A 13,627-nucleotide genomic window follows, 5' to 3' on the forward strand; every position below is an offset into this window, starting at 1 on the left:
TCTTATGTTTATGTTAACTAGACACTGCATAGTAACATACGTGAAACTTCTTTTTGTTCTTATTCCATTTTATGAAGTACGGACTATAATAGTCAAAACTATAGTGGTGTCCGAATATTTTCGTGACCGACTGTATTTGTTCACTTATTTGTCGTTGGGCGAAGCGGAACTTTTTGCACCGTTGCGGGGCAAGTTGTTACTAAATGAAATACAGTGTTCCCGCGATTGATGTGACTTTCGGGTATGCGGATGATGTGACTTTTTTATCCTCACTACTACGGGGTTCCCCGTTGGGTGATCGATCGCGATACAAAGAAATTAAGGTATTAGGGTGTTTAAATTGGGGTTTTATGATACTCGATGTATCATTCTCAGGTATGGAATAGCATTACTACAATAAAACAATTTCCCGCTTAGCACCGTTGTTTACCCAGGATCGTCGTTTACACTTGGAAAAGTTATCCAAGAAATCTATGTTCGCTACACGTGAAAAAACGTAGTACCATTTCGTTTCCTGAAACTCGATATCCCCGAGGTTCTCACAACAATCGCGGGAACACTGTAAGCAGAAATGTAAAAATGAACGAGTAATATTGGGTTGGCAAAGAAGTTCGTTCGGTTTTTGTGATTTATTCCAATGTAAAAAACCGAACGAACTTATTTGCCAACCCAATAGTTACGCACATAATTGATCACACACACTTTAAATCAGAATAACATTTTTATGAATCGACCAAATGACTAATTTCTCTATAAGGCTAGAAGAATTAGCTTAGTTAATGAGGTTCTAATAAATATGTTGAGAAAATGGTCGGAATTGTAAAAAAACAATAATAAAAATTCATTTTTACAACATTTTTTAGTTGGACCAATAAGGAAAATTTAAGATGTGTTTTGTTAACTCGTATAAATGATATGAAATTGGTTAATTGGTTTGCGAATTATAAACGATCGAAAGTGGTAAAAATGGCAGTTGTAGACCGAAAATCATGAAAAAAATTGCAATTTTTACCACTTTTGATCGTTTATAATTCGCAACGGATAATGTTGCCTGCAGCATTGTTAAACACATATAAAACTATTATATAACAACAATAGTAAGGGTTCAGTGTAACTAGACCTCCATTGAAAAATGATTTTGTGTCCAGACTGGAGGAACCATTTTGTTGTTACAGGTTCAAATACGTAGCCGCAAACATGTTTGTTTGTACTTTTGATAATTATGAAGCCGTTGTTAATAAAGTGCAGGGGAAAATCAAATAGATTGATGAGATGGGAGGGAAAAGAAATTGAGGGTAGTTAATGTTACATAAATGTTTTTGTTTGTCGAACACACACAGTCGCTGTCGCAACGATGCACCGCCATCGGTAATTAGGAAGATGACGAAATGTGGCCAGCCAATAAATTTTCGCGGTCTTGTTGTGTCTCATAATTTATGAATAATGTCCGTGCAAATTTACATTTTTATTGATCATTTCGTATTATAAGGGCTGATTGCATATACAGATTTCTCTTTAATATTGATTTTATTGAGAAAGTTTGTTTGTAATTGAACTTTCTAAATGGGTTTTATTCATTATATGTTATTTGTTAAAACTTCAACTTCACTTTTGACTTCACTTTTCACAAAATTCACTTTTGTTGTAAGTTTTACTATGAATAAAATGAAATAGGAACTACAATATTTAATAATTTTATTGAAAATAAAAATGTGCTGCATTGATTACGTGAAAGAGGAGGTAGATAAAAATTTATTTTGTCCTGGAATAATTTTAATAAATTGTAGCTAATATATATATATATATATGTATATATATATATATATATATTATATTCTGGTGTCCTTAAATTCTTTTAATCTTTTAGTTATATGTAAAATATTAAAATTTAGATACTCGTTTTTATTGCAAAAGCATAAAAATAAAAATCCCCATTTTGTTAATGCATTTATTATTATCGAGTCCAACAACTATACTGTAATTAATGTGTGAATTATATAAAGTATTTAATATTTAATATTCAATATTTTCAGATATCCAGATGGATTACATTAAAATTTTCGTCTAAAATTTCTCATAAAAGATTAATTATATTGTTTGTTAGATCAAAAGACGAATATAATTTCTTTCGCTCTTAAAGTATCAAAGAAGGGTAGTAACTCTCCCCCTACTCGACATAAAAACAACTTTCTTTGTGGGGATGAGAATTAATCATGTCTAGCTCATTAGTCAGGCGAAACTTTCGCGGATTTTGACTTACGGAACAAGGTGTAACATTTCTTTTAATTAATGTAATTAACATCGGCGCGAGTAAGAATGAGGTGGAATAATATTTCTCGTGACCCACCAGAGTAGAAGGCGTCAAAAGTGTGCCACCTACTTTATCATTTGTAAGCACTTTTTAATTAACCAAGCTAGAATGCAGCAAATGTTAAAATCATTGAAGTTTTCGTTGCAGAGTAATTAGCACTTGATTAGATATACAATTTTGCGTGTACTTAATTATACCGAGAACTTAAAACTAAGCAAAAAAAATTATTTATTGTGACATTATTTTTCACGTACGTTGTATGTTTTATATTGCAGGGATCTATGATGTTACAACACAAAATGAATGCAGCGTTTGTCCACCTATGGTGAGTTACTATACATATTTACTTTAATTACTAAATCATGGAATATTTAAAACGAACATGTCTTGTTTATTATTTAGGAAATATGGGAATGCATAAACAATTTTTATATATTTAAAAATGTAATCATTATATTTTTTTGTAATTACGTATATTGTTCAAGTTAGTATAAAATGACAACATCTTCCATTGGTAATTATACAGAAAAGTACTGCCCACTCCGATTTTGATGAAATTTAAATATGTTATGCAGCAACACATTCTGAACAGCTTTTTCCTTTTCCAATATAGGGGGGTCGCTTTTAGTTTTCGAGATATTTGCAAAAAACTATCGCGAATACTGTATTGAATTTTAAACAATATCTAAAAGTTAAAAAGCGAAACAGTTCTTTTATAACGTTATTACGAGACTGGGGATAATTATTGTATGCATTAATAGCAAAATTGAGCAGATGAAATTCAAAATTGTTGGAAAATGTGACAAATTGAAGATGTCAATAGAGATGATTTCTCCTCTATTAAAATCATTAAAGGAAGAAATAAGTAATTCTTGTAATCGATTCATAGAATTTTTATTTTGCATAAAGACTCGCAGTCTAATTATTGCAAAATGCATTTAAGTGGTAAGACATCTAATGGCACCGCAAGAATTAAAGTATATGCTACCACTGCAGAAAATGGGCGTCTAAAAAATGTTACGTGTTTTGCCGTGGTGTACAACAGTTTTGTTACCTTGGAAAAATGGAATACTGTTAAATGAGTCAGAAAATACAGGAAACGAACCACCAGGAGAACCAACGACCCCAGAACCGTGACCATTACTCTCTATAATCGTGTTGCCAGTCCCAAGCAAGGCAACTACAAAGATAGAACACTGTAGTTCATAAATTTTTGCTGTATCTGAACAGTCAGATTTTTCATACAACTGTGTTTCCAAACAGCCAGTATCATTTGTAGATTCTGAAAAATGTGCAGATTAATGTATGATAATTAGATCTAGTATGATAATTATCGTATGTCTTCATTCCTCTAACAATTGGTCATTAACACATCATTGATTTCTTAATAAATAGCCTGCAGATCTTCAATCTCAAATTTATTTCTTTTTTAAATCTTTTTAATAAACTAGAAATAATATATTGATATTTTTCATTGCGATTAACGATTATTAATCGTCAATCGGATAATTGATTAATGATTATTGCTGAAATTTCGAAATGAAATACGTAATCAGAACTGTATGAATACTGAAAAAAATGTAAACTGAGTTTAGGTGTATTGTCATTTGGTCCATAATACAAATTCTGTTTGCGTGCTTTTATGTTTTTTTTCGAAGATTCCTTTTTTTAATCAACGATTGACGATTAAATCAATCGATTGAAACAATCGCCGATTTATTCGACGATTTCTTCGTTTAATCAACGATTGACGATTAAATCAATAGTTTTAAATCAATCGCCGATTTATTCGACGATTTCTTCATTTAATCAACGATTGACGATTAACTTCATCAATCGATTGAATCGATCGCCGATTTATTCGACGATTTCTTCATTTAATCAACGATTGACGATTAACTTCACCATCAATTGAATCAATCGCCGATTATTCGACGATTTCTTTTTTTAATCAACGATTGACGATTAACTTCTCAGTCGATTGAATCAATCGCCGATTATTCGACGATATCTTTTTTTAATCGTATACATTAATCAATCAATCATGATTAAAATTTTAATATCGATTAATGCCCAACACTGCCATAGTTATGGGGTAAGTGCCGTGCAGTTGCTCACAGTCCTCTTATCAAAAGGCATTGCCTTCCCCACTCCGTGGCCAGATCCTTCAGAACCACGTGTTGTTATTATTTAGCAATACGACGTCGAGTCGCTTGCCTTTTCTACAGATCTCGCTTTCAATAGACAGTCAATAGGTCAATACCGATATCTGAGAGACCCTATGCGGTCCTTAGTTTATTGCGTTTATGGCATTGGGGCTGTTTATTAGTTTCACGGCCACACACACCATAAATACCTGCCATGAATATGTCAAGGAACCAAACATGTGTTCGGTCGTCCTTCCCGAAACTGTCTTCTATATAACTGTGTTGCCGCTAACACGCAAGATACTAATATTATAACCAGACAACGAATCTTTATGCAAAATAAAAAATTTTTGTCTGAATTGCAACAAACTGGAGTGAAATAGAAATCGATTTTCTTTCTTAATATGTTTAATAGGCTGAACAGAAAAAATTGTAACAGTATTTATTAAATCTTCTAATACTTTTACTCTCTTAAATTACACCTACTCAGTTTTGCCATAAATGCATAAAATCCGCTGCCTAATTATAACAAAACTGAGTACGTACAATTTCAAAAAGTGGACATATTAAAAAGATTCAGGGGTTCCAGTGTATTAGTTTCAGCTTAAGCTGATTATCTTATCTTAAGCTGATTGTCTTATTAATAAGATAATCGAGAAAGAAATATTTATTGTTCATAAAAATCCTCTAATTATTATACTCGCTGAAACCAGTGAGCTCCGCGTGGTATTTACTACATTATATCGAGGGTTTATTCAGCAAGTTTGCCGAGTGAATTTTATTTTTCAATTGTAGCACAATCTTCCGAACTTTTAAAGTCGTTCCAATAATTACAAGCGGTGCTGTATATATTTTGATGCGCGCAGCATCGCCACGAAACTTCAGAAAAGAAGAAGCAAGAGAGTGAGAGAGAGAGAGAGAGAGAGAGACGTGGAGGAAAATAAGTTAGATAACCGGGTCTCGGGATTGCACATTAAAGCGCAACGTTAAAAATCGATTAAAAAGTTTCGCGAGGTCCAGGAAGCGGCAAGTGATAATGGCGGGTTGGAGGACATCGACTCGAGTGTCGATCCTCGGGGCTAACAGCGGCGAAATTCCTCGAGTTTAATCGACACCGGGGTTTCATGCCGGTGTGTTCTTCTGTTACGGGCGGTACAAGAGGACGTAAGAAGGAAAATAACACGTGCCAGTTGTACAGGGGGTTGCCAAAGAGAAAGAAAGAGAGAGAGTGATAGGGTGAGAGGGGGACGAGTTGGTCAAGAAGCGCCTGAGGGCACTTTCGGACTCGGGAAGGGTCTACCGCGAATAAACGCGACAGCGAACGTGGCTCTTCCACTCGGCACGTTTACGACGCCCGATAAAAAGAGGCAACGTGAACGGCCGATCTGATATTCGGAACATCCTTAAATGAGATCGTGACTCCTCCAACCCCGCACGCTCCTTCGCTCGAGTTATGGTAAGGGGGTTGCGTAATACAATTTGATGTTTTCATTGGTAACTGTGGTTAGGGTGGCTTCTCGCACATTAAGGCTTGCGTACCGCTAAACGCTTGAAAAATAAGAGGGATTCAACCATTTCTGTGATAGACGTCGCAGATAAATAATCGGTACACTGCGGACCTTTATTTACCGACTTCGAAAAAGGAGGAGGTTACTCAATTCGATCTGTATACGACTTTTTTCGCTTTTTTTCTATGTATGTTCACCGATTACGCCGAGATGGATGGACCAATCGGAACAAAACCTTCTGCATTTTGTAGGGTATGTCTCCCGATTGGTCCCTTGAAAACAAACTTTGGATTTTTTCATTCTTTGTGGTTTTGATTGCAAATAACCGATAAGACCGAAAAACCATCCTACGGTGTTCTACAAATTCTGCTCGTTCCACTAAAAAGTGTGAGATAAAAAAATGTTATAAAGAAAAATTAAACCGACTTCCAAAAAAACGCATTAAAAATTATGAAATAATTTCTATTTAATTTATGTGAATACACACGAACTTAAATAGAACACAATCTTTTCGGAGGCGGCGCGGCACAAAAATTGAAAATTTTCGACACTGGAAATTACGAAAATCATTAAATTCTTCTACATGCTTTTACATATTAATGTATCTTCTCTTCCCACCTACTGATTTCCAAGTCCATCATATTCCAATGAAATCATAATCAACAACATCTGTCATTTGGAAAATTTTCAATTTTGCGCCGCCTTCGAAAAGATTGTATCGTATTTAACTTCGTGTGTATTCACATAAATTAAATGGAAATTGTTTCATACTTTTTAGTGCGTTTTTTAGAAAATAAAATTGCAAGACGCAGTCGTTATTTAAAAACATTTCTCGAGGAAGATGTATTGTTTACTCTAGAAAAGTTAGGACCCTTGAGAACTCAGCAGTTACAAAATATGAAGAACGTATTTATTAAATTCAAGTATTCATTTTTAGCCTTTCTCTACAGTTAATATTGTCCAAGTAATCAAGAATACTTTGTCATTCCTCGTTAAAGATTAGTGTCAACATATTTAAAAGAAAAGAAGATAGAACACTAAACTTTGCTACATTTGGTTGGAAATATCAGATGATTGCATAAGTTTGTGCCCGATTTAAAAATGAAATTCAATGGTTAAATTTTAAAGAATATAGCTTTCTTAATGAATTATATTTTATTATATGTATTGTCACCATTCTTTTCTACAATTAGAAAAGAATGGTGACTATATAATTATTTTTTTTACACTCCCCCATGCAGTATAGTTTGCGACATCTATGAAAATCTGGCACGAATTTATGCAATCATCCAATATTTTGTGCTTTGAACTTTTCTAACGTGACGTGATATAAATCTAGCTAATCAGAGCCATTATTTTTACGTTTTTAATATAATCCTTTTTTTGATCCTGATGTGGAACATCAAAGCTTACTTATACTTAAAGTATTATAAATACTAAACATTAATAACTAATTATATTTTTTCAAGAAGTGTACAGAAATATTTAGTAAGTCTAACTAGCACAATTATATTAATAACACGTTTCGCTTTTTAATTTCCGTAGTCCTTGACTCACTCAGACCGTATTTCTTGGTTAATAAGGGCACTCGTGCACTAGTTTCAAGTTTCTTAATTATACCATATTTTCTAGCTGCTGCTAGCATTTCGTATTTTTATCTTGATGACAATAGAATTAGAGTAGTTAGAGTAGTTGATTTGCTTTGAATTCAACATTTTTTAGATTACAAAATTCGACATCTGAACTACTTTAATAATTCTTTAAGCCACTATTTTGTGGTATAAAACATAAACTGTATACAATTTGTCTACCTTTGTACCATGAAGTTCAATTATAAAATTCGAAATTTACTTGTACTTAATCAATTAACAAACACTCTTTTATTATATGAAAAATAAACTTGTACAACTCGTCCGACTCGTAACAACTTTCTACCTCGATTACAACGAACCGAAGTGAAATAGAAACATATCCTTTCCTGATAAATTTTCAGATTTACTCTGCATGCATAAAATTCGCGTTCTTAATTGAACATACAAAGAAATTTCTCTGCTTACGGTGGACTTACCCACGAAGAAAGTTGGGCAACACGAAAATCCAGAAAATTTTGAAACTTCTCCTCCAAGCAGAGCATGTCGTCCGCCATACTTGTTTGTTACTTTATGGAAATATTTGGCTTTGAAGGTAAATAATGTTTCAAGAAAATCTGAAATTTGTTCATTTGTTTCAAAGTTGAAAGCATGTAGAAGAATTTAATGATTTTCGTAATTTCCAGTGTCGAAAATTTTCAATTTTACGCCGCCTCCGACAAGATTGTATTGTATTTAAGTTCGTGTGTAATCACATAAATTAAATGAAAATTATTTTATACTTTTTAGTGCGTTTTTTCGAAGTCGGTTTAATTTTTTTTATAAAATTTTTTTTATATAAACATCCTATTTCTCTGAATTTAGACCGTGATTCCAAACTTCCGTCCGGTAGTGTACATATTCCAACATCTCAGACAACCAAAATTTTTCATCTTACGCAAGATTTGAAAAATCGTATTTTTACCAACGTTTCGAGGGAAATACTCCACTGTGCGGTTTGGCGAGAAGACTTTGGAAAGACGGTGGCAATCGTGTTGCAGAGTCCGGCGCAGAAGATCCGCGAAGCCCGAGTCCGATGAAGCACGACTCAAATACCCCTTTAGCCAAATCCGGGTCTGAATTCAGGATTCCGAGTCGCTCGGGGGAGGCAATGCCGTCGAAAGAAGCACAAGTCGAACGTTAATTTGGCGTCTACGTCTTTCTCTCGGATTCCTCCCACATTTTCGTTCAACGTCGCTCGTTTTCCTCCCCTCATCTTTCGCCAGGCCGCACAGTCTCTCGTCACCCCCTCGTCTGCTCGTTTCCTCGAAGGATACAGCCTCGGCCTGGACCGAGTGCATTAAAATAAATTAATTTTCATGAGATTTTCCCGTAGCGAATGGCCGTTACGGGACTTAAAATAATAATTCAACGAGCCGCATGGACGGCATTTGCATTTCCACGTCATGGCACGCTTCTTCCACCAGACAGTTGCGATCTTGACGACTCCGGAGTCAGTCGGAATAGAATTCTGAAGGAACGGGGTGGACGACGATGAGACAGACGCGGAGCAGCAACGAATTGTGGAGACCAATTGTTTATTGGAATCGATGAGTGAACTTTTTTTGTTTATTATTTAAGCTTACTCAAGGGTGGAGGAGTTTAATCCTTGGAGGAAGTCAACTGCATAGTCGACGATTATTTATCAGTGGCATGAGGATTTTATGCATGTATTTAATATTGCCACTTTGTCTGAAGCTGCAAAATTGAAACTCGAACACTATTTGTAATTTAATTAGTCGCTTAAATCTTTGCACTCTGAATTATTTTTGAATTTTGTTGCCAGCAACCCCCTACTATTTTAACCCTTTGCACTCGGAGCTATTTTAACTCGAAAATTAAACATTTCTTCCGACCTAGAATATTTCCATTCCCTATGATTTTTTTTCAAATTTTATGGTATTTTATTAGTAATGCCTAAATATTTGGTAATTGATTAGATACCGACACATTTAATAATGTAAAGAATATTTTGAATAATGGTACCGTAATTTTTAGTGGAGCCTCAGAGTCACCATTCTAGTTCTAAGGATTAAGTGATTCATTTGAAATTTACTTCAAAGGACAGTTTCTTGACTCCTACTTATTTTAAACAATTTTGTTTACTGATTATATTAAATATTGCTCTCAACCTTTGTTGTAATTTATATTTGTGGAACTTATATTTGTTTTCAACGAAAAAATACGACAGAAATAAATAAAAGAAGAACCAAATACATAATATAAAAACACTCCTACTCGAGTCACACTCGACAAAGGAGTGCAAAGGGTTAATATAGAAAATGCACCGTTAGATTAGAAGAGATGTTTGAAAGATAAAATTCCACATACAAATCTGTACTCACACTATGTTCTGTCTTCAGTATGACGTAAATTCAGTATGACAAAATATGACGTAAATAAGATCAATTTTCAAATGAGTACTACCAATACACAAAATTGGTGAACTTTTGAGCTTTCTAAGTATTGCATTACCACACTCCGACTTAGGACTGTTGTCCAAGTGAAAAAGCAATTCAGTAACAGCTTTTAGTTCTACTTTCTAGAAATGCACTTCGCAGAAGTTTACTTTTAAGCGGACACAGGTGAGAGAACTACTCTGAAGCTACTCTCTTGGGGACACGCAGCGCCAGTGACTGTGTAAAGTTATAGACAACATTTCCTTTTTTAATTCCTATTGAAAGTCTTCAGACGCCATAGGAATATAATTGATTCTTGTAGGATAAAATTGTTCATTTATCATTATTATTTATATTCTTCATTCACCATTATTACTTATATTCTTCATTTATCATTATTATCTATATTCTTCATTTATCATTTATTATTATTCATTTATGCATTCTTGGGAATGAATAAATGGCACAGTATGTAGTTTGGATAATACAAAAGTGGACGTAAAATTTACATAGACTTCATTGAACTAGTAATGCACTTGTTCAGGGTTCTTGTACCTTATATAAAAATCCTAGACATATAAATATAAATTTGCAAGTTCATGAACCTCGAAAATCACCGAGCCATCCATGAATAAATACGTCTATTATAAAGTAGCATGATATTAGCCCAACAACCTATCAGCGTACGGCTTTTATAACTACCCATTATAATAGATAATCAGCCATACCGTTGCTCATAACTGGAAAGTTCGATAAGCCGCGCATAAAGCACTAATCTTTGAACAAGGGGATCGTGGAGCATACATAATATAATTGTGTTTTCAGTTATAAATATTCATCTTAAACACGAGGACATAAGGACCTTGACAAGGTATAATAACATTTTCACCTTGCAGAAAGGAATTTCACCGTAAATTAAAAGAATTCCAGTCGGAAATTTTATCTGCCATTTCAAATTTTGATGTTTTTATTGTGTGTAAATTCTACTTAAATAGTACATTAATTTTGTACATTAAAAAATTGTTGAATTCTCCAATCGTTCAAAAACGTGTAAATTATTCTTCCTTAATAATTATATTGTTTTTTACAATACCAGGATATAAAAATTAAATTTTTAAATATTTTATAATTGCATGGAAATGTAATTAATAGACTGAGGATTTTATACATATACAGTAAAGTCGCGTTTACTGTCCGCGATCGGGTACGCGATCACTGTCTAGTGCCTACCCACTCCATTGTCATGCTGTCCTTCTCTAGGTTCGGCATTCTTTTGAACTGTCGGCGCGGTCGGCGCGGTAGACGCAGTCATAAAAAAATAATGTCGGTATGCGATCACTGTCCGTGCAGAACACAGGCTGTTGCACAGTAAACGCGACTTTACTGTAATTACATTAAAAAAATGAATAGATGCAGGTGCCACTAGTGCTGCAAACGGTATTTTATAGAAACAGGTCTGGGAAAATGGCTGCCATGTCCTTCTAATAACTACGTACTTAAAAAATTGTTGAAATATTATTTCATAAGATGTACACACATATTGATTTTTTACAGTCACAATTTTATAAAATTGTAGACATAGCTTTGGAAAGATGGCTGCCATGTCTTTGTAGTGTAAAATATTAAACTACATACTTCAACGAAAATTATTTAAATATTTCATAAGATGTACATATATATTGATTTTTTACAAAGCCATAATTTTATAAAATTGTATACTGGCTGTAAAATTCAGACATTTTCTTTGTAAAATGGCTGCCATGTCTTTGTAGTGTAAACTATTGAACAGGTAAAATTCTTGAAATATTTCATAAAATGTACATATTGATTTTTTGCAAACCATAATTTTATAAAATTGTATACTGGCTGAAAAATTGGGACATGGCTTTGGAAAAATGGCTGCCATGTCTTCGTAGTGTAAAACATCAAACTACATACTTCAACGAAAATTATTGAAATATTTAATAAGACGTACATATTGATTCTTAACAGAGCCATAATTTCATAGATAAAACAATTTTTAAATTCCTCCCATTCTTCAGCCATTGCTGCGCAACCCCTTTAAACAAAGATGACCGGCGCACCGAGCCGCGTCGTATGCGAGTCACGAGGTCACGCGGCGCAGGAGGATCCAAAGCAGACGCATAATCGAATTCCTTGTGTGTAATACTACGTTAATTCCAACCCGGGGAAAGCTGCTCTCCCTTTCGGGAGGGAATCCCTGGAGCGTCTTTCTCGTGACGAGCAAGAAATCTATCCGGAATCTATGTAACAGTGTCGCGCACGCACAGACACACGCCGACAACTATGTGTGATCTCGCGCGGCTCGTACGGAGAACTTTACGGGACGATAATGGACAGATTTATGAGACGACTTATCGATCCCCGAGTAAATCCAATTTTCGGGGTCGACACTCGCGTGCGGCCGCCATGCCATGCCGCCCGGGAACACAGGATTTCCCTTGCGGGGCGTCGTAAGGCGCGCGGCAGAACGAAAGGAAATCGTCGCGAGGAATCTAGTCGCGTTTTGCCCCCGCGACTACAAATTGAAATTTGCCTCGTGCTCCGCGACCGTTCACGGGAGGGTTTAACGATCGAAGCGTAAAGCGCGATTCGGAGACGCCCCTGGGTCCAGGAGCGAGGCCCGGACAGTTAAACGAAACACACAAGAAATATGTCATCAATCTTCTACTGCGCGTAGCTTTAGTATTTGCACACCACGATATTTTTAGATTGGGGAATTATAATTGAAGGGGTGGATGGATAAAGGTGTCAAGCGGATAAAGAAGCTAAATGACTTTAACACCTTCATTCAGCACAAATATTAATTACCGATATTGGTTGTTAGCTCGTTCATCCATTCTTCAACTCCGCAAGTAACCATAGAAACGTTTCCTATAACAGGGGGTTAAGTTAAGAATGAGAGTTTACAACTTTATTCATGAGCTTCCAGCCCCTCAATTGTATTCGTGAAAAAACAACATAGAGGAAAAGCTCGGGGTAACCCCGGACAGTTAACTGAAACACACAAGAAATATATAATCAATTGATTATAGTGGTTAACTCTAATATTCGGAAACTACAAGACTTTTTAATTCACAGCATTATGATTTTGTTTATAACGAAAAACAACATAGGGGAAAGGCCCGGGGTAGGCCTGGTCAGTTAAACGAAACACACAAGAAATATATAATCAATATACATACGGTGTATTACTGTGAGTAACTTTAATATTCGGAAACTCTACAAGACGTCTCCATTCACAGCATTATGATATTGGTCGTAACGAAATAAAAACATAGGGGAAAGGCTCGGGTAGCCCTGGACAGTTAAACGAAACAACAAGAAATATATAATCAATATATGTATTACTGTGAGTAACTTTAATATTCGGAAACTACAAGATGTCTCAATTAACAGCATTATGATTTCGTTTATAACTAAATAACAACATGTGTAATCAATCTACTTCTGTGCTTAACTTTAGAATTCTGAAATTTCAACATTTTTAGTTCGCAGCATTATAATTGTGTTCACAACGAAAAACTGCCCGAGATAGTCTTGTACAGTTAAACGAAACATAACAGAACAGAATTATCTGCCTATTCCCCTATTCAGCGCCCGAAATAATCGA

At 34.8% G+C, this 13,627-nt stretch overlaps 1 protein-coding gene across 1 annotated transcript in view; it reads left to right on the plus strand.

Moving 5' to 3' along the window:
- The window catches only part of LOC143211137 (uncharacterized), a 505,477-nt gene that overhangs the window by 377,206 nt on the left and 114,644 nt on the right, over positions 1–13,627 (plus strand). Inside the window, exon 5 of the mRNA XM_076428597.1 lies at positions 2,587–2,636. Within this exon, the coding sequence (XP_076284712.1) occupies positions 2,587–2,636 (50 nt within the window). The remainder of the gene's footprint in view (positions 1–2,586; positions 2,637–13,627) is intronic.

This window comes from Lasioglossum baleicum, chromosome 8 (genome assembly GCF_051020765.1).
Source record: "Lasioglossum baleicum chromosome 8, iyLasBale1, whole genome shotgun sequence".
NCBI classification, from domain to species: Eukaryota; Metazoa; Arthropoda; class Insecta; order Hymenoptera; family Halictidae; genus Lasioglossum; species Lasioglossum baleicum.